This window comes from Phaethon lepturus, unplaced genomic scaffold, assembly GCF_000687285.1.
Source record: "Phaethon lepturus isolate BGI_N335 unplaced genomic scaffold, ASM68728v1 scaffold21001, whole genome shotgun sequence".
In the NCBI taxonomy this organism is placed as follows: Eukaryota; Metazoa; Chordata; class Aves; order Phaethontiformes; family Phaethontidae; genus Phaethon; species Phaethon lepturus.
The window spans coordinates 3,637-25,559 of NW_010515811.1; the positions used below are offsets into that span (position 1 = coordinate 3,637).

At 51.4% G+C, this 21,923-nt stretch overlaps 1 protein-coding gene across 1 annotated transcript in view; it reads left to right on the plus strand.

The window, feature by feature from the left end:
* Positions 1-653: 653 nt before the first annotated feature.
* LOC104627581 (probable E3 ubiquitin-protein ligase DTX2) overlaps positions 654-21,923 on the plus strand; it is a gene marked incomplete at its 3' end in the record, with an annotated part of 22,856 nt that continues 1,586 nt past the window's right edge. The window contains exons 1-3 of the mRNA XM_010295895.1: positions 654-1,026; positions 5,766-6,351; positions 16,397-16,455. Coding sequence (XP_010294197.1) covers positions 726-1,026; positions 5,766-6,351; positions 16,397-16,455 — 946 coding nt within the window. The remainder of the gene's footprint in view (positions 1,027-5,765; positions 6,352-16,396; positions 16,456-21,923) is intronic.

Consider the following 21,923-nt stretch of genomic DNA (forward strand, 5'->3'; position numbering starts at 1 on the left):
ACCCTGGATCAAAGCTGAGCAGTCAGAAGCCTGAATGGAGCTGATGTTGTAGTCCTGGAGCTCAGACCAGTGAGAAGAGCTTGGGAACCACTTGTGTAACCAAGTCACTGGTGCAGAAGTGCTTGGGGAGCTCCTGCTCACAAGCTGGTGGCTCACGTCGGGGTGGTCAGAGTGTAACGCTGCCAGGAGTGGTGCTGAGTGTGGCTGGGGAAGGGTGCGGAGTGGCTGCTTGCCTTGGCACACTCCTGGCTAGTGGGTCTGAACTCAGGGCTTACAGATCTGCCTGATGCAGATCCGCAGTGGCTCTGGGCTGGTTTTGTACGGATCTGCAGTGACTCGGGTGGTGTTTGGTGCTGCGTTCCACAGGAAGCAGAATCTCCCTAAAGTGTTTTTGCTCTACATAGGCAAGAAAAGTTGCTGGCACTGGCAGGGAGTGGGTGGTGGTACCTTGTTTGCTCTCAACTAGAGGGTTGTGAGGCCAACCCGCTTCTCTGTAGTATCCTAAATGCATAGCAAGCATCTTCTGTGAAAGGCTGAGCTTGTTTCTCCCTCTCTTGAATGGCTTGTGGGGTATGGATGCAGGGTGGGGTGGATTTGGGGCATCATTCTCAGTTCTGTGTGCTCTCTTTGTTTCTTGCTGCAGGTGCCCCAGAAGAAAATGGTGTAAGGCCAGCCAGCACCACTGCCACTTCCAATCGCGGCCTGCCCAGACCTCAGGGAGGAACATGGCAGCAGCTCAGGGAGCAGGAAGCGGCTCGGCCGGGCCATCCGGACTCCCCGGTTCTGCCCCGGGGCACAGCAGCAGCTCCACGGCAGTGGCGGTGTGGGAATGGCAGGATGAGTTTGGCAGGTGGAGGCCGTACCGAGGGAACGTCTGCAGCTACATTGAACAGGTTTTTCAGGCCTCTCAGCAGAAGGGCCGGCGTTCGGGGCATGTCAGCAGCATCCCTCTGGGACATGCGGATCCTGTCTTGGCCCCCTACGTCATCGACATCCCAAGCTTGACACAGTTCCGGCAGGATACAGGTAAGGGAGCTTCCCTGCCCATGCTGGGGTTTTGATGAGGCTGCTTGCATGCTGGGGGATAAGGGGGACCTTGTTCTGCACGGGAGAGCCCTACAAAGCTCTGCTGTCACTGCTGGGCAGTTTTTTCATGGGTGGTGTGTCTGCTTCTCTCCTGATGCTGTCTGCTGCCCAGCATATTAGCACGTGAGCAAATCTGTGTTGGGTGCTGTGGATCTGTGGGGCTGGGGGCAGGCAGGCGGGGGTGATCTCTTAAGTAGCCTTATCACGGGGCCTCTGGAGCTCAGAGCTGCAAACTTTCTTCCTGCTCCCACCCACATCCAACTCAAGACCGCTCGCATAAAAAGGCCTTTTTACGATTCAAACCCTCCCATTTGAATCCGTTGTTCCCTCTGCGACTGGAGTGCCAGCTGCTTTACCTTGGCACGCCGCCCTGCACAAGCTGCTTCGCGAAAGCCCGCAGCCCCCACAGAACGCCGTGATGCTGCAGCAGAATACTCCCCGCACTTGTGCTATATGAGGCTGGCTTGCTTCCTCCCTGGGAGGAAGGGCAGGCTGGTCTTAATGCAGAATTGAGACCTAATTTTCATTCTCATCTCGTCTCTCTTGGGGTCACTGAGGCTAGCAGCTCAGAATTCGCTGAGATGACTCCTACCCACTTTTGCTCCAGATGTGCTGAGCAGCTGTAGCTTAGGGGGCAGGGGTGGAATGCATGTTCTTCATCCCTGGAAAATCAGGGAGATCCCAAATTACACACCCCGAATGAATGGCTGCTTGGAAATTCTCCGTGCATCAGTTTCCCCTTTGCCAGCATTTTTCCCATCGCCCCAAGGCACAGCCAAGCATCACCCCAAGCTTTAGAGATGGGCAGTGCTCTGGTTTCTTGCCATTTGAAGCAGTAGGTGAGCAATACCTTGAATCGACTGCACAATCGAGTAATTACTGCAGGAAGGGGAGTTGGTTGGAGCAAATGCCAGTGGTCATCACAGCTGCATCCATGTTTTTATTCTGACTTGGTGACCTTGGGATTAGTTTTTCCTAGGGGTGTCTTGGTGAGGAGCTTTCTTAGCTGGGTGCCTTGACAAGTCTGGCTCAGCGTGGCCTGTTTGAGCACCTGGAAGCTCTGCTGAAGCTGTGGCTCTGAGCAATACAGCATGGAGCACCAGAGCTGGCATTAGCGGCTGTTTCTTGTTTAGTTTGCACCAAACTTGTGAAGAAACCTTCCAGCCTCCTGTCCTTTCGACCAGTGCTCCAACACATGGACAGCAGTGTTGTCAGGAAATGGCCCAGTTTGGTGAGGGTGAGCGGAGTGTCTGTGAGAGACTGAAAGATGTGTCCCAGTGTGAATGGGACATCCTTCTCCACAAGTGGAGCTCTCTCTCTACGAAAGTCTTTATATCTTTTCAGACCTTGTGAAAGATCTCAAAACACCTAGTGAATATTGTCCATCCCAGGATGGTTTGGAGTTGGTCATCTGTAGGGAACAGCCCCATAGAATTTTGGAAATTATGTTGGCTGACATCATCTCGTCTTTCCTTGGATGAGATTGTGGTTGCATCGTTAATAACAAATGGTCTGATTCCACTTCACAGCTCTCCTGCAGCGTTTCTCACTGAATATGATTTGGAGGGATGCTGATCAGAGCGGCCAGGTCTGTGAGCCTCCCTCCACCAGTACCTGTGTGCTCTGCAACGTGACTATTGGAAACGCTCTCATATCCCCTTTCAATGGCCCAGTTCTAAGTAAAGCTTTTTCACTCTGCAGGGCTCTGCCTTAAACGTGAACCTTTCCAAGCAAACAGCCAGCTGACCTTTGTCATGTGCTGGAGAAAAGAATCTCTGCAGGAAACATCCCCATGAAAAATCTTTAAACAGAGCAAAAAATAGGCTGTTGTATTCTGCTCATTAGCTATTAGACAGACAAATAGGCTCTTCAAAGGAAGCCAGGGAGAATAACAGGAAGCCAGTGTTAATGGGACCAGCATCCCCACCAACAGGGAATGACAGCTGTGCAGAGGGATCTTGTGGGCAGGATTAGCCATGGGCTTCAGCTGCTGGCCGAGGCCGATTAGCTGGGAGTGAATGCAGGGGAGCAGCAGGAGTTGTCCTCTTGCCACAGCTGTTTGCCCACCCTGGAGAGGAATGCCAGTTTCCCTGCCAGCTTGTGGGAAGGGGGATGTTTTCCAAGTGCATGGCTTTGGTCTTGTTACTGACTCCTAAAAGCTCTTGTCCCCGGTGCTGTTTTGGGATGTTAAAAATACAGGTTGCTTACAAACTCCTCAAGTCCTCTCTGTGCTGCTTTTAGCTTCTGACCTGCCAATGGAGCAGGGACAGCCTTGCTAATCTCCTCTGAGATGTGTCCCGCGGGGCTTTCTGACACCTTGCTTTACCTGTGGTAGTCCCCTTTCTCCTGGGAGCAGACTCCCTGCACTCATCTCTAAATGTAGTTCATTTCACACCATCTCACTTCCAGCCCGGTCTCATCCCCAGTCCTCCTGCTCAGGGGGTCATCCCTGATGTTGCTCGCTTGTGAAGGCCATAGGTTGTATGTTTCTAAAATTCAGTGGGACTTGTTTGCTGGATAGGAGCAGTCATTGCTAGTGTTTGCTCTTGGCTGTTTCATCTGCTTTCCCACGTAAGGTGTTGATTCCTGGTTGGGGAAGGTCACCTTGGTTCTGCTGACACCTTCTGCACTTCTGCTGGAAGAAGGTCTGGTCCCACGGGAATCCCTGGGCTTTGTGGTTGAGCTATTGGGGTTCAATCCGAGTTCTTACCAGGGAGGTTGCTGTGTTTCACTGGATGCTAGTAGCTTTTTAGGTGTGCTGATGAGATGTTGTCTGTTGGATGGTGTCGCTGGAGAGTCCCGTTCCGCAGTAAGTGGGATGCTTGGTGCTGCTCTGGATGCTGAAGCAGAGGTTGGAAGCAAGTGCTGGACCTTTCCTGGCTGCTCATCGCCTGCATGGGCTGAGGCAAGCCATTCCGGTCCCCAGTCCCTTCAGCTCCCCAGCAGGAACAGGAGTCCTGCTGTTCCTTGGTCTGGCACATTCTGCCTTTGAGAGAGCCTCAGCCTTTATGTCAGCTCTGGAGCTCAGATCTGTCTTTCCCGATTTAGTTTCTGCAATGACACGTGGGACATACCTGCACCCCCGGCACAGGGTCTTGTTGTAGTCTGACCACCAAAGCGCTGTGCAGAAACCACCAGCACAATTAACAAAGAAGCCTCGGAGTGTGATAGGAGCAGGGATGTGACTATCATGCTGTTGAACAGAATTTTTAGCAGCGAGGAGGTGGTTAATGCCCTTAATGTTTGAGTCAAGTCTTAGCAGTTTCTGCAGTACCCCAAAAGCAGGAGGTAGAAATAACAGCAGCATGAGGCAGAGATACTCAAGCCAGCATTCAGCCAGCCAGAGCCTGAACACAGGTAGCAGTTGGGTTTTGGCAGCGTGGAGTCCCACGTGGGCTGTCCTCCCTCTTCCTTGGGGTGTGCTTGTTAGGCGTAAAGCTCCCTTGGATTGCCTGCCGCCCACGGAACCACCAGCAGCATCCTGGGGCAGTTCTTCACAGGCTTTAGGTGTGGATACTGTTTTTACCTGTGGTCTTGGAGCTTAGGTCATAACTCCTGACCTCTTAGGAGGCTTTATTTTATTTTTTCCCCTCTCAGTGCTGCTGTTCTCTGAACTCCTGTGTTGTAACGACTCACTGCACCCCTATTCAACCCCACCTGCCTGCATCCCCAGACTTGCTTGCCCCGCGGCGTTCCGGGCTCCTCGTTCTCAGTGCAGAGTACTGCTGAGGATTTTTCCAGCAGCAGCAGTTTCGACCCTGCTGCAGGAACCTGTTTTTGCAGCGGTTGCAGAGCTTCTGTCCTGTTGGGTGGCTTACCTCCCCCTCATTAGGCTTCTCCTTTCTTAAAGAAAGGAATAAACCAGGAGTGAAGTCACCCGGGAGAGCCAGGCTTCCAGGGAGTTTCGAGCTCCTGCTGTCGCATGGCCTTGCAAGAGTAGTGTGTCTGCTTTCATTTATCTCTTTGTCTGAACAGCTGCTCTCTCCAGCTTCCAGGTTACTTCGTTGTCTCGTCCTCCCTAGTCTTGCTGTATCTCCCAGCAGTCAGGAGCCTGGAGAAGCTGGCCCTGTCTGTCTCCTCTCCAAAGTCCTTGTCCTTGTGGGACTTCACCCACTCCCTCATGAGCAAAATTGCCCAGACCCTTGGGTAGCGAAGTGGGCATTTAGCCCCATAAACGCTCCTGCAAAGCACTTCCCGATGGTGTCGCGTCTCTATAGTTACTCTGTTGTCAAGGCTGTGGGAGTTGGTGGGGTTTTTTTTAACCAGATCTGTGTCTCAGCCTGATTTTTTTTTTTTTTTTACTTTTTTTTTAATGTCAGGGAGGCATATGTGATTGCTGTGCCTTTGTGCTCGGGTGTGTCTGTTTCTGCATCCTCTCTCCTTCCCTCCTTTCCCACCCTTCCTCCCAGCAGCTTTTGAACCTGTTGCCAGCCTGCAATCAGATTTGGCAGAGGGACAGGGATCTCGGGGGTATTGCATTTCTCTAAACTTCATGAGCAAACCCAGCCCTGTCTGGAAGAGAAAGTCTGTTAGTGCCCCTGTTGAGGGAGAGGTGAGGAAGGCCACCCCGACGTAGACACCACAGATCTATGCAGAAACAAGTCCCTGTGATAGCACCCCCGCCTTAACTCTCTGCTCACAAAATGATTTTATTTATTCTTCTCCCTCTCCCCACACAGGGACGATGCGGGCCGTCCGCAGGCACCTCTTCCCTGGGGACTCCGCTGCCGGGCAGGGCATTGTCTGGGAGTGGCAGAACGACGAAGGCGGATGGTCCCCTTACGAGATGAATGTCTGCGTGTTCCTGGAGCAAGCCCGTGCCACGAACCACCAGCGAATAGATCTCGGACCCTTGGGCTACAACTATGAAGTTGACTTTGTGGCTCAAGTCCAGACCAACAAGACCACGAGGTTCCGCCGTGGCGTTCAGAGGCGCTTGGATGCCCCGTACCCGGTGACGGCCTCCCCGGCACCCCTTCACACAGGGGTGGCTTGTTCCTGCCAGCAGTGCTGGCTAAATGGTGGGACTGGTCCCATCACCACACGTTACCGCCACTCCATGATAAACTTTCCCAACTCTTCCGCTACTCATCATGTTTCCGGTAGGACAGCGTCAGTAAGTTCTTCCAGTGTTGGCTTCGTGCCCTATAACAAACCGACTTTGTCTGGAGCAAGGTCAACACCGAGACTCAATGCACAGAGCACCTGGGCTTTGCCTCAAGCTGGGGGCCCCAGCACAGGACTGTCTGCCTCTAACGGAGTCAGGTACAGACCCTAATTCACGTTTAAATACTGTGCATGTGTTTGAGAGACCTGCTGTGCTCAGGTCTTCATTATCTAGGAGCCTCTCTGTCCCAGAGGACTTTATAAGGGTCCTCTCCCTAGACTGAGAGAGGTGTTTGTGCCTTTGTCCTGTACAGTGGGTGAGAAGGCTTCTCGTCTGCTTTTCTCTTCTTTTCTCCCACTTGAAATCTAGTCCTTGTCTACTAGTCTCCCTTAACTACTGGAGAAAGCAGTTAGGTTGACATACTGCTGGTTTGAGGAAATTAAAAGTGTTTGGTGGCATTTCTGGTTACACTTAAAAACAACTTTGAGGGGGGTTTAGTGAATGAAAAGGAGACTTGTGAACACCCTTATTAAATGAAAAATATGCAGTAAACATAGAGTGGAAAACTGCTCTGTGTTCAAAGCTCTTCCCCTTCAAGGAGGGACCACAGGACTTGCTTCATGTGGCAGAGACCTCATGAGTCCTCTAACAAAATCAGGAAGTCCACGTTGGACATTTTTAAGGTGAACAAGCAGGAAAAATACCAACTCTAAGACACAGAGTCGATCAAGGATTTTTTAAAATCCATTGTGAAGATGTTTAGAAAACAAATCAGTAATTTACTTTCCCCTTCCTTTGATATCTTGAACCATATTTATCCCTCTTTATCTGAAATCAATGGGGTGACACTAGCAATTTGAGTGGTGACCAGGCTATTCGTCAGGCTAATCTCTGCTTTGCTGATGCAGAGCAGAGATGCCACTGGATAATCACGGAAGAGATTTGTTTTGTGCGTGTTGAGGTGTTGCGGGGCTTCACTGTTGCGATGTTGGAGGACTGGAAGCACAAGCAGGACTGTAAGTGATTTAAAATCCAGCTCAGCCTTGCCTTGTGAGTGTTTTGCCACGTCCTTTCCCTTCATCTTTCTTCAGTGACCCTCTCTGGGCTGGGTGCTCACGTGGGCTCTGGCTTTCTGGAGGGAGCTAGTTACTTTGAAGGAAGGACTGGCAGTTGTTGCGGTGCTAGCTGAGGTCTAGCTTTCCTCGGTTCTTTGAGCTGTCACCCCTCAAATGCTCCAGCTTGTTTGGATGGGACACCCATGCTGGCTGCTGATCTGTTTTCACCGTGGCTTTTCTCTGACAGGGCTGAAACTGGTGCGTATCTCACAGCACAGGACTTCAGCTCCCGTCGGTGAGCGGCTGGAGCTGAAGGAGAGCTGTGTTTGCACCTTGCCGGTGGGGGAGGAAGGGCTTCACTTCTCTTCAGGCCTTTCAGCTCTTGCCAGCTAAATGAAAAGCAGTCTTGTGGGCTGGTGGCTTGGCTCCTCTTCACAACGTGGGCTGCTGGGCCAAGCTACGGTGGGTTAAACCCCGTGGGCTGGAGCAGGGCTGCGGCACTGGGCTCCAGCAGGGATTTTGGGGCTGGGGGAGATCCGTGTCACCCTTGCAAAGTGGGGCACTTCTCTCTGTGTTCTGGTAGGATGGCCTCTGTGAAGCCTGGGCACCCAAACCAAGCCAGATTGCCACTAATCGGCTTTCAGGGTCTTACCTCTTTCTGTGTGTAAGCCTTTGCTAGCAGAGGTCTCTGTGGCCCATCTGGTGATCCTGCTTGCACCCAGTATCTCCCAGCATTAAACTAAGGACCGAGCCAGGGCTGTCTGACTGCTCCCGCCTTTTGTAAACCGCTGGAAGTGTACGGAGCAGTATATGCATTTCACCATAAACAATCCAGGTGCTGAACCACTGTGTGAGCACCTGAGAAACTAAAGGAGGAGTTGCCAGGGTTGATTTACCTGTCCAAGCTACCCTGAGTGAATACAGAGATAAGAGATCTAGAAGGGTGTTGAAAGCACATTCTGGTAATTACATGAGGCACAGGGGTTTGAGGTTTATTTTGAATCTCGTTTGTATTTTAAGCAAGATGATGAATCTTCAGATATTTTCCTTGGTGTCGTATCAGGACTTTCCCTCTTTGGGGTCATCTGAGTGAAATGACTTCCTGCACCCTCTTATTCTTTCTCACCGTCTTTTTCTGGTGCTTTCTTTGCACCTGGTGATTTTTCGTGGTGTCTTAAGCATCCGCAATACTTCTCTGTTCCAGTCACCTTTGAATAGGGCTGGGAACCAGAGCTTGGTACTGCCTGCAGGAGCCCCAAGTAAGGAGCTGCTGGTCGGTGCTGCCCAGCTGCCTGGAGCCCGTGTCCTTCTCCAGAGCCTCAGCGTGGTTTGCAAAGTGACTCTTGGGGTGGGAGTTGCTGATAAAAACAAAGAACCAAATGCTGCAGCCATTGCCCTGCAAGCCTGTCTGGAGCCGATCAGGGTCTGGGTGTGCTGTCAGCTGCTGATGGGGGGACAGGCTGTCCTGAAAGGAGGAAGGATGGGAGGCAGATGTTAGAGAGGGGTGGCACAGGGTCCTCGCCGTGAACTGAGCCAGCAGCCCAGGTGATGCTGGCTAGGAGGAGAGGGACGGCCAGGAGGAGATCTGTGGATGCCCAGCCAGGGCGGCTGGGGATGACATTGTTGTGGCAGCTCTGGGTCCCGGGAGCTGCCGGGGCAGTGAGCAGCTCTCGGCGGCTGGTTAAACCCCTTGACAGGCAAGTTGCTGGCAGAGCCTGTGCTGGGTTAACACAGCAGCCCTCTGGGCTGGTGTCTACTCCCTGCTCAGCCGCTCCAGCTCGGTCCCTTCTTGAGCACTGCTGAAGGTGGCTTTTGTGGCAGGAGCATCTGGTACCCTCCACAATGGCCGGCCTGAGGACAGCAGCAGCGGGCAGAGCCCTCCCGGAGCGCTGGGACTGCTGCGGTACTGGTGCCGGCGGTGGCACGGGATGAGCAACGCTGTGCCTTGGTCAAGGTCTGACTGTTGCAACCTGTTTTGCAGCTCAGCTGTTCGTGGTGTGCGAGGGGTGAGGTGGCTGGTGTCTTGGTAATAATCCCTGGCTGTGACAGCCTTCCTGGGGTACGGTTAAGTCTTTGCTGGGGACGGCAGAACGCGCCACGCGGGGAAGGCGGCAGCTCTTTGGACGCTCGGAAGGGAGCATGCGAGTGCTGGCAGGCGTGTGTGACAGGCACGCTCCGTGCAAAGCCGGCACCCCCAGCTGGGAGCCCTGGTCCCTGCTCTGCCGGCTGTCCGTCCCTGCTGCGCTGCGAGCGTGCCCTGAGCATGGGTGCGCTGCCCGTGCTTGCCATGGCGAGTGTGACGTGAAGAGCCTGGCCCAGACGTGGGGATGCTACTGGGCGCTTGCCTGGCTACAGGGCTTGTTCAGGAGGGACTTTTGTGGGCAAGACATGAGGACCTGTCTTCATCTCTACAATTCCATTTCTGTTCATTAACACCCAGTGTTTTCTACTAAACGTATCTCTGGAAGCCTCTGTTTTCCATACCCCCTCGTAGGAGCGTGCGTGCATTGCAGATCCAGCCCGTGGCTGCGTGCTGAGCCCGGAGGGAGGCAGGCAGCCTCTGGGGGCTCACCCAAATGCACCCCGGAGAAGGGCACAACAAAGATGTGCATTGGTGGCCCTTCGTGGATGATGGACGATGCCTGGATCTCCAGTCCTTTGGGATTAGTTTTGCCAAGGGTGCTCTCCTTCTTCCCTGCCAGACAGACAAATGCACCTAGGGGGGCAATCTCTGCCTTCCAGTGTAGTGCCGTATGTGAAAAGGACTTTGTCGGTGCCAGCTGACAGCTCGAGATGGCTTTTCCCCTGTCACCGCTGCGCTGGCTTTGAGTCGGAAATGCCGCTGGGTGGGTGTAATTGCTTCTGGCTGGGGTTACGGTCTCAGGCTCGTGAAAACCCATGTTCCAGCAAAAAGTACTCTAATTTCTGTGAATTAGGGGAAACCTGAGTAGCAAACTCTAACAATATGTTTCATTTAATTCCTAAGCCCAGAACATTCCTGAGTTATTTTCTCCCCCAGGTTTCCCGTCTTCCTCCCTCAGCTGGGCTTGGCGCGGCGTGGTGGTTAGTTCCCCTTCCCTCGCAGGCGCTGCCCGTCTCCTCCCGCATCACTGAACAGTGCGGCCTTTGTGGCAGTGCACGCAGGGCGCTAGTTATCCCACACTAATTATCCCGCACTAATTATCCCACGAAAGGTTTCTGTCTGTGTCCAGCACGCAGCATTGCTCATTCCTCTTAGCTGTGATGTGCAATTCCTGTGCTGGCCCATGCTCAGAGACTGAAGGGAAGGGAGCAGCGGGCCACGGTGGATCCTCTGGTGTCTAATAAAGGTTGTGCTGTGTTCACCCCACAGCCTTTGGCTCCAAAGCAGCCCTGGTGGATTACTTTCTTTTACAAAACTGCTTATCTTCACAAAGCTTGCAAGGGATGACCCAGCTCCTGCCTCTCGAAGCTGAGCTGCAACTGGCAGAAGGGCTCAGAAGCTATTAGGGAGAGACTGAAAGACAGTGCAGTTGTGTACACCCAGTCTCTTTAGGAAACACAGCTAAAAATGGCAGTACTGAAGAAGACGTCTCTGCTGCAGGGCTGAGAAAGAGGTGTAGTTCGTCCTGGAAAGCTGCCTAGCTCCCTGTGTGGCTGTGACAGTTATTTCTAATACGCAGGCAGGAATAGCCCCCAGTACGGGCTGTTAGTAGCGCAGGCGCGCCTGAGCTTTTGTGGTATTGGCGGTGATTAAATATATTTCCTGCTCGCTGTGGGGCTGAAGGGTGGATGCTGGTGTGAGAGAGGGTGGAGCTCCGGCACTTCAAGAGGCAGGTTTAATTTCCCCGTGCTCTCAAGGAGGGTCAAAGTCACTGGATAACCCTGAGAGGAGTGCCAAGGCTTAAATCTTGGCTCTGCTGCCGATGTGTTAAATACATGTGGGCAAGTTATTTTGCTTCTTAGTGCATTAGTTTCCTCCCGTGTATTAAACACAGTTCGTGAGTCCAGCCTCCCTCACAGGCGGCACTGAGATGGGCAGATGGAAGGTGCCTTGGCAAGGGTCGTGTCCGTACATCAGCGGCGTTAACCGGCTCTGTGGAGCGGGGCTCGGCGCCTTGCTGCCTGCAGCTCCCCGGGCTGCCAGCCGCGCGTGAGCCTTCCCACCCGCTGCGGGAAAGCATCCGTCCCTGGGGCAAGAGCTGCCCCGCTCCCTGCGCCGTGCTGGCTAATTACAGAGAAGGATGTTCCCAAAAGGCGGTGAGGAGTTCTCTGCTTGGAGTGTGAGCAAGTAAAGCTGCAGGAAGCAATCTTCTCAGAGATTTTAATTAGTGCCCCAGCCAGGCAAATCCCCGCTGTAGCTCTGCTGGCCCTTCGGAGCTTATGTGGCTTTGGGTGCCTGGCTAGCTTGTGCCTGCAAATAAGGCAGGCAGCTCAGGGCAGAGGGAGGGTTTTGTTTAAAGGTGTGGGGAGCGGGGGTCTTGGGGACTTATAGCATCGTGGTGGTCCTAGGAAGGTCTGGTGGTGTGCCCCCAAATCTTCCGTGGGGCATGACCCATGCTTCGTAGCATCAGGAGGAATAAGCGATAACTGTAAGCAGTAACTGCTCTCTCCTTCTTTGCACCTTTCAGATGCTTTGTCCATGGGTGCACCCGCGAGCTTCTCGGGTGGTGAGGAGGGGCTCTGCACGGCGCTGGTTCCACTGGGATTTGTCCCGCAGCCTTCTGTTAGCCAGCGTGGTTCTGCCACCACACTCTTCCTGAGTGGGAGCAGGGGAGTCTCCTCTGCTCGGTGCCAGGAGTGAAACCGCGGATCCACGTGGCTGCGTGCAGCACACCAAAAGGTCCTCCTTTAGAGGGATTTGGTCTGGGTTTTGGCATTGCTTTGAGAAGAAAGGTAGAGGAGAAACTTCTGCACAGTCATTAGTGTCATCATATACTTATAAAAATTATGTCCTTGAATCCAACCAAGTGAGAAAATAGATGTTCTTTCAGCCTTCTTGCAGATTTTATTTTTTTTAAGCTTTGAGGCTGCATTATAGCCAAGAGTTTGAGTCAGACCAAGGAAGGGGGTTAGACCTTTGGGTGCTGCGGTGGCACTTTGTGTTACTGTGAGGCAGGGCTGGACGCAGTCCTGATCTGGGAGAAGTGTTGGCTGTTGTCCAGAGGGCCCCAAAGACGCCATGATGCAGGACTATGCGGCCTGTTGGCTGGTGTGCAGGGCGAGAGGAAGAACGAAAGGGCCTTATCAGGTGGGGAGGGTGAATTGCTACAGAATTCCCCGTTTCTGCCCCGTTAGGATGTTGCGTACATGTAGCTTAGGCGACGTTTGGCTCAAACCTGGCTGCCCAGTGTTTGAAATGGCAGCAGCCACGGACACCACACTTCCTCTCTGGTCTTGTGCTTTGCTGTCTCACCGGTGTTGCACTATCTTGAAATTCTGGAGAAGCAAGTGGCTTTGTCGTGCTGAAATATCAGTCTGCCCTGTCTGCCCCCCGCAGCAGATTGCTTGGAAACCGTTGAGGGGTAATCTTACCAGGATCTTCTTGCTGAATCTTTGAGGATTGTGTCTTATTTTGCATCTTTCTCTTCACAACCTGGTGACCCCTGTTGCGTCCGTCACCTCCAGCACACAGAGCAGCGGGAGAACAGGAGCTGCAGCGAATGACAGGACAAAATTGAACCAGGGAGGAGGAATCGATACCAGGAAATATGCAGAGGATTCAGGCATTGACTTTCAGGTGTTGCAAGCACAGCCTGAACACTTGGCTGGGAGTCAAAGGCACTGACTGCTTAGAAATCTCATCTGCAGCAGCAGGAGCAGGCGTCTCGGTGGATCCCTCTCATTTCTCCACGCTGCAGCGCTTGCTCTTGCGCTGATGCTCTCCAGATTTCCCTTGCCCAAGACCCCCACCAGCCTGCCTGCATCAAGTTTTCTCCTATCTGAGCCTGGCTTGAGTAAATCAGCAGGACCTCACCCCAGCCTGGCTCCAGCTCGCTCCTGAGAAGCCAGCTCTGGTATGGCAATACAGGAGTGGCTTGAGTCTGAGCTGGTGGACTAAATAAGTCTGTCTGTGCCGCTGGCGAGCCTGCTCTCGGAATCAAGGCACAGCTCATGTTATCCTACAATAGCACTGTCCTTCCTTGTTACCTCTTCCCCTTCCTCCTCCAAAAAAACCCCATGTCAGACCCAGCGTAGGCTCCGAGTAGCATTTCTGCGCCCTTTCTGGCATGGCAACACTTCCTCCTACGCACTGTGGCTGCACGTCTACCCAGGCAGTTTGTGGCAGAGGCACCTCAAAGCGGTGTGGATTTCCCTTGATTTCGTCAGCCTCAGGTCTGGGCTTTCTGCAGATGGAAAGGAAATCACAGCGCGGGGCGGCCCTGCCGGTGCGCTCACACGGTGTCGAGCACATGGGTCAGCACATCCTAAGACGTTGTTGGCTGAGATGCCGCTAACTGAACGTGTGTGTGTTCAGATTGTGTGAAATAAGAAGTATTTGGGTTCTCCGTCATCACGTCAGTTGGCTTAAAGCCTCCAGAAGTCAAAGCTGACACACTTCACCTTTACAGCAGGAGTGTAGCTGATCAGCGACTGTTTCCTGGCTGATGGATAGTAATTTATCTGCAGAGCACTTGCGGCTTCTAAAACTTGATTGCTTGCAAATTCATCAATTGCCTACCCATTTCCCTCTGCAAATCTCAAGGGCTCTTCTCGCTTTGTAGAAGCTCTAGCTCCTGGGCAACTTGGGCTTGAGCCTTACAATGCAGGAAGGAAGAGTGAAGCATTTCTCTACCAGTCTTCTTGAAGTGTGGTTACCGGCGATCCCCTTCCCAGAGCAGCTCTGCATTCACGGTCTTCAACCTCGGGTGTAATGACCTTTTGCTCCAGCCCTTTAGAAGGATCCCCCACTACCCATCTGCGTTCCTGGCAGAGCGGAAGGTTCAGCTTTGTGCTCTATTGTATTTTTACCTTCCACGGGAAAGTGAAAGCGGCTGGGGTGGCTGCTGCACATCACAGTCTGACGATGGAGCACAAGCTCTTCAGTATCAGTCACATGCAGGGTCACAGACTGGGGTGGAGGGGCTGCCCAGGCACCATGTTGTCTTCTTGGCTGCTCAGTTGGAGGAGGGAAGGTCCAATGCCTCTCTGATTTTTCAGTCTTTCAAGTTCCTTTTCATTATCTGGTCCTCAAATACCCTCCTTGTCTGCAGCCGGAGAGGGAGCAGCCCTGCTACTAGCCATCATCTGAAGAGGATCATAGGAGCAGAAACAAAGCAAAGGGATGAGATAGAGAAGGAGGAGGGAAATACCTGAGAAAGAGCTGTGACGAAGAGGCTGAATCAGGAAAGAAAAAAAGTCATAAAGAGGAGTCGTGGCATCTGTTTCACAGCCCTTGGAAATTGAGGGGAGGATTTCCACTGTGTTCGGTGGGTTTGAATTGGGCTGTGGCGAGAACAATCCGTTGCATCATTTGAAGACGTTGCAAAACTGGGGACAACGGAGGGGAAAACACAGTCTTTGAAAGAGACAGAAGGGAAATGTCTGCGGTCTGGAGAGCTTTTTAAGGGTCTGGAAGAGCTGGGCTGGCTTGGTCAGCCTCAGCGCAGCGCCAAGCCCTGGGTCCTGCCCGGGGGTTTCTTCAGGGAGCTCGGCGCGCGTGCGGAACCCCTTTCAAACTGCGGCAGGGAGGAGAGGAGGGAGGGGGGAGTGCATCCCCGTCGTGAGGGGGGCAGACAGCCATGGGTCACTCGCAGATCTTTTCGGCTCTGGTCATTGTCATGGAGATGTGGAAAAAGATTTTAGCAAGGCTGAAGGAGGGACTGCTGTCTGTGATGGTATTTTGGGCACAGTGGCAGCTTTTGCATCCCAGCTGGGGAGAATTAGGTTCCCTCCCTAGACAGTGGATGGCATTTGGGCACTTGACCACCTTAGTCTGCCCGTGAATTCCCAAGAAGCTGGCCAGGTTTGATATTATTTTGTGTGTTTTGGGGAGTCCTTTGAGACGGTTGTCTGGATGCACCGTGTATTTACTGCGGCTGGTGTGTATGAGCCTGCATCTGTCACAGGCACATGTGCCACCTGAGACAAAGTCCGTGGATGGCTTCTCCATGCCAGCATGTTGGATTTCAAATGTTCCTGCTTTGCTCATGTGGACCCAGCTTGCTTTCTCCTCTAGTGACCCCCTCATCAGCTTTGATGGTGCCGCTCACCCTTTCCTTCCTAACTCCTGCTGCCAGCTAATTGCATGACCCTGACTGCCCACACATCCCAAACTAGCCTGAGGTGCAGCCGCCAGTGCTGGGAAACACTGCCAAAACAAGTAGGTTACCAACCCGAGGAGGGGGTTTGGTGTCCAAATTCTTTTGATTTCCAAAGGAAGGTGGGTGCCAAACTTTTTTAAGTCTCCTTCAACCTCTCCTCCCTTGTTCCCACGTCTTGCAGTAAGGCCACAGATGCGCAGGGAGAGTCCAGACCCGATTCTGTTCAACCCAGGGCTGCAGCTGCATGTGCTCAAGTGCTTTTCTTAGCCTTTCTCTGCTTCAGTTTCCCCATCTGGAAAGCAGGGGGAGGTGATAAAGCTTCCTTCCTTTGATCAGTACAGCTGCAGCTTCTCATACAGCATGGGGGTTCACGCTTTGGTGAGTAGTGTTTCTCTGGCTGGAGACCATGTCACCTTTGCTGCATCCCAGCGGTTTCTGGCCACGTGCTGATGCCATGGACCTGCTGGTGCAGCAGTCTGTTGCGGTACAGGTTGGCTACTCATGGGAAGCTCAGTGGTGGAGCAGCAAAGGGCAGGGGCTTGACAGCAGGGTCTACCAACAGACCCCAGCAAGGGAATGGGATGAGTTGGACCCAGCATCCAGCGAGGAGGAGATGGGACTGGGAACAGCCATCTACAACATAGCTCTGAGGTCCACCTCAGAGATAAGTAGACCTATTAAGTAGCTCTAACAAGGACTGGGCTCCTTAAATGGAGCCGCTGGACCACTGAGCAAAGGGTTTGTGGGTGTGGGTCTCAGGTGGGACTCATCTGAGCAATTAATCCATGTTAATGTATCCAGGGCCCTGGCACCCAGGAGGGAGCAGCACACTGCCAAATTGTCTGTGTTTTGTCAGTGATTGAGCTACGCTGTTGAGCTTGTCCCTTTTTCTTTTCTCTCTCCAGCACCCCAAAGCTGCCTGTCAAGATGCCCAAACCCAGCAAGGTGAACCAGGCCCTGGCAGGTAAGGATCCCGCTCTGCCCCTAGGGTTAGGGAGCAAGCGGTTTACCTTTCTGTGGCACTTACTTTCCTTTGTTAGTTTTTAGGAAAAGTCTGAAACATCGCTGGCATTTAGGGTTTTAGGCCCAAACACTTTTCAGAAAGGCCAAGAGGGCGAATTTGGGGGAGAAGGGGATGGCCAAACCTTAATAACTGTTTTTCATATCAGTGCTGGTCCTGGGGCTCTCAAAATGAGCGGGTTTATTTGAGGGTTGAATATTCATCTTCTCCCGTAGGTGTGGATGAGCAAGTAGCAGGGGGGAGCACATGGATCAAGCTCAGTGTTAGCTGTTACTTGCTACTTTTTTAAGTCAAGAGGGTGTGTGATTTTTAATGTGTGGGGTTTTTTTTAATGTGTTTTTATTACAAAAGCTCAGGTGGTCTTTAGCTTAAAAAATAATTGTGATGCCATTTTCTTGGGGAAAGGAAGGGACAGAAGTTGAATCAGACATGTCTCCTCTGGCAGCAGAATACAGGTTTGGTTGTTATCATCCAGACCTGTGAATACAATGCTAAATATACCCGAGGAGTGTGTCTCGGAGAGATGAAAGTGCCAGTTTTCAACGCTCCTTTTCAGAGTAGGTTTGCCTGTGAAACATGAAATGGCGTTGCCTTGAAAACGACAACTCGCGCTTGCAGCTTTCGGTGGAAGTGTTTCTCTGCCAAAAACCGTCGGCACATTTGCTCAGTTTTGACTCAGCCAGCGCCAAACCGCAGGACCCTGGTGCGGTGGTGCCTGGGGAGACGGGTGTTCTGCTGAGAGCAGATGTCTTCTCCGTACCGACTGTGCACTCGAAGTTGTATCGTGACATGATAACCCAGGGGTAGATGAGTGGAAAAGATCTGATGTATGGTACTTTCTGAGTTTTCCTGAACCTATTTCAGACACTACAGAATATCTATAAACCCTGTCCTCTGGCTCTTGTCCATGCATGGTCTGGTGAGGTTATTAGCTCCTCGGACACCAAACTTTGCTCCTGAGCAAGTGGAGACAGTTACATTCTCATTCTTAGAGAAAATGGTTACCGCCTTATTCCAAGAAAGGTGATGTTGCTTGGCCTCCTCCCAGGCATCAGGCTTTACCCTGCCTAAAAGTGTTGCCCAGGATTGATGTTTCCCATCATCTGCTGTTATCACCATTGTAAAAACTGTGCCTTGCATGGCTCTAGCCAAATGGGCACTGTGTAAAGACTAATACTGCGTGTCCTCTGACAGCGTGCAGCCCATCTGTCTCCCTGTTAGCAATCAGTCTTTGTGGAAATGAGGTGTAAAGTCAAGCTCAGACCCCGTCTAGATGGATGACCTGAGCAGAAAGCTCTGAATTTCATCCCCTGGCTATTAGCAGTGACTGTGTAATTAGGTATTTAATTGCGTAATGGTAAATACAGGAAAGAACTGAAGAGCCCTGGTGAATCCAGGCTGTGTTAAAGTTGTTAACTGTGATCTTGTTCTACATGTGCAAATCATTCACTGTTAATTTGGAAGAGGTGAATATGCATGGTCCATTTATACCTTGCAGTACCACGTTTAGATATAAAAGGCTGCAGGAGAGCTGAGTAGAATAAGCCATTTACCACCATGTAATAAAATAAAATGAAAAGTTTAAGTCTGTAATTGATACCTCTGTTGTTGGAGGCTGGGGGTGCAAAAGAGGGAATAATTATTCCTTTTAATAATCTTTAGCTCTCCACGAGGCAGCTAGCAAGAGGCACCCCAAGAGGCTGGGTTGAGGGTGGATGCAGAGCTGCCTGGGCTGGGCTGAGTGTGGTCAGCGCAGAAGCAGCTCCCCGGGGCCAGCGTCTCCTTCCGATCCAGGGCTTTGTAGGACACAGCTTTGATCGGCGCTACGCTGCCTTCTGCCAAGTGTCACAGACCTCAGAGGTGCAAGGGAGGAGAAAAATCTGATTTTGAGCCCGTCCTTAAAATTACATAGAAGCAGAGGAATGACTGGACAAGTTAATTAGCAAGCGAAAGGAAAATAAATCTCTGGGAACATTTCTGGTAAAAAGCAAGCAGCACAGTTCTGGTTAAAAGGCCAAATTTTATCGAAATGTTAATTGGCTGGGTCTTTAGGGACACCTTCTTCCCCTTCATGCTCCACTCTCTGTTTCTATAACCTCTTCTGGGAAGTGGTATTTTGTTCATATTTAAAATCCTGCAGATGATGTTTGAGTTACTTATTATTCAGGTTATTCTCTAACACACAGGCTGGGCCCCTTTTGTTCCACCGATCCCCACTGCACGACTGCTTCCTTAGCAGCCCTCCGTGGGGGAAAGGCTGGGGACCCAAGGGCTCTGTGATGACATGGGGGAGAGGGCAGTCTCAGATGTGAACCGAAGAAGGCTTTATTCTGGGCAACATGTCCAGAAGTCTCACAACACTTGGTCTCCATCCTGAGGTGCCTCTCAGCAGCTTTGGCTCTGGTTTGAAGCAGGAGAGATAAAACCCCTTGAATCTTGTGGATGATCTTCAGAAATGCTGCAGGTGCATCTCTTGGATGCAGAGGGAACGTCTGGTGGATAAACAGGAGACGGGGGATTCTGCGGGTCTGAATGAGAAGCTGGGTTTCAGATTTGTAACTCTGTCAACCCCACGTCTTCTAAAAGCACCACTTGGGATCCCAGAAATCATGAAGCTGACTTTAAAAACAGGTTTTGTACCCCCAAAAAAATTTCTTTTTCCTTGCTTTTGGCTATTTATTACTTAAAGGTGCATGTGGGCATATGGAAACTTGTCTTTTGAGCTTTTTCTTCCCCTCCAAGTATTTGGTTAGTATGGTGAAATACCGGAACCAAGGTCTAAGCAAACTATTGAACCACAGTGTTGGTGTTTAAGGATCAGCTGGACTAATATCTTTCGGGAATAATGGAGTTTAGCTGGTGTGCCTCAAGGCTGGAGGGTGGACTAGGCAGTCATGTGAAGGCTCTTATAATACTATTTTTAAGACGAAGGCTGGAAATGAGCTTTTTGTTAAATGAAACCGAGTGTTTCTCATTAGCGTCATTCCTAGAGCTGGGGCATTTGGGAACATACTAACCCTAATAATTTTGTTGGTGGATATAATTGTACAAATTAGCAATGCTTTTCTGAGATCTCACATTATTTGAAAGTAAGCTCTGCCCTTTCCCTTCTACCTTCTCAAATCCAGGACGGGAACCAAAGGCATACCAGTCTGAGGTCTGTGCAAATACAGCTCAGTAGCCGGAGCCGATGACCAGAGGGACATGTTAGGCTGGGTATGTGAGCAAGCATGTCGTCAACGCTCATTACATTATGTAAGGGTGTTTTTCCCATGCTCAGCGTATGCACAGGATATTACAAAAGTCCCTTATTTACATGGCAGGCTGAGAAAAGCTGGTGAATGTTGTCATAGCTCCAGTGAAAATAATTTTACCCAGTCAGAAACGTTGTACTTCTGGCCAAATAGATGCTTTGAGCGGGAGAAAAGAGGCAGTTCTCCGAGTGTCCTTATTGCGTAGGATTGGATCAGATGCAAAGGATGCTTTGCAAGGCTTTTTGTCTCTTCCCTCCTGCAGTCTCTGCAGGGAGGAAACCCAGTGGCCGGTGGAAAGTGTGAACGTATTCATTAATGTTTTTCCAGCTCCTGGGGTAGCTAGTGAGCAGCTGGAACTCTTGCAGGAACGCGTGGGCGTCCAAGGCAGTCTTGGTCTGCGCAAGCTTATCTTGTTGCAGCTTGATGTCTTCAGGGGAGAATTTTTCCAGGTCCAAGGCCCCATTTGCTCCTGACATAACTCCACGGATGCCTACGTCGAGTTCTGAATTAAAACTTATGTCTGCAGATCAGAATTGGAGAACTGATCTGCAGATGTGACGTGTGTCTCTGTGTTGTTCTGGCACTTGGTGTGAACGCACACCCCCACGTAGGGCTTGGAGCAGAGGAGATCCCTTCCCGGGATGTCACTCTTGTCTCCCTCTTGTCACTAGGCTTGTGGGAGGATTGTTAGGTGCTGAGATTTCCAGTATTGTATTAGAGCTTCAAAGGAGGCATTGCTGCTGGGTTTTGGAATGAGCCAGAGGGGCAATGTAACACCGGAACAGCCCCTTTTTGAATGCTCTCTTGATTTGAATCTGCAGAAGATGATTCGTTGTGTGTCTCTCTGAAGGCGGCAGAAGGAAAAAGTAGAAAATTACCTTTTCTTGGTCGATTTAAGATCGTCCATGGGAGAACATTTGGTTGGGGGTAATTCTGCTGGTTCCACGATTTCCCTGTGCTTTGTCTGTGTTGTAATTGTAGATCTGTTTGTAGCTCATGAAACAGAATTGAGGAAGTTCCTGGAATAAATGTTTATTTTTCTTTGCAATGATTTGTGATGATGGATAAGTTATTCCAGGTATGAGAGGGGCTGTGTTAGAGGGTACCTGAACTCAGCTGAGGTTCTGTGGCTCATGCTCATCACTTGGTCTGATTTTTGAAGGCAACGTTTTGTCCTCTGATGTTAAGAGCCTGAAGTCAGTTGTTCAGCCTCTGCTTCTGTCGTGTTCGGTTTTTTGTTTTGTTTTTTTTTTATGGGCTCTGCATGTTAATGTTAGCAAGACCGTATTGATCTCTTAAGAAGAAAGCATTAATTTTGCATTTGCCTATCAGTCAGCTGTGCGTAGGTGGTGATAATCCCTGTTAGTCTGTGGACTTGCTTTTCAAATGTCAGTCTCTGCAATCACTGTGATCGCGCCGCTTAGAAGCAGGCGTTTCGGAGATAACTTTACCGTTTGCTTTTCCGCACCGCTTCTGGGGAATTGCGTTTGCAGCCTCGGCGGGGTCAGGCTGTCGGCGGTGATCTCCCCCAGCCGTGGGCAGGTCCAGCATCGTACTTGCTTCTCAAGGACGCCGTTCCTCCAGGCGCTCTAATCGGCGTGAGTTGGTCCTGCTCCTCTGGGAACACCTCTGACTGTCCTTTAACCTGCTGAAGGGGAAAGTACGCGCCTGGGACGCGTGCAGGTGGCAGCTTTGGTGCTGTTGCTGGGCTTCAGGTGTTCAGTTGTACTCGTGCGTTCAAAAAACAAGTAGGTTTTGTAACGGGGACATTTAAGGTCTTGCTTAAGGCTCCTCGGGACTAGGGAAGTCCCTGGCTTAGACCGGGGTTGAGAGCACGTGGTAGTCTTCTGGTCTTTAGTTCAAGACCTAAAGGAAGTTATTTTGGTTGTGAAATTTCTGGATCTGATGGTACCTAATGAGGGTGATCCACGGCTGCCTGGTTCGCTGTTACCTGTCGCCACTGGAAGCGTGTGGTTTCACCGTGCGCTGGGCAGCCTGGTCTTCTGGCCAGACCAGCTCTGCCAGAGGTTCTTGGGTAACCCTGGGGAAACCACTTCATCTGCCTGTGCCCCTCTCCCTGCTTGTGAAACCCCTGCAGTCTCTCTTTTGGCCCATAGATGAGGAAGTTTTAGTAAAAGCGTCCAATGCCGTGTAGGG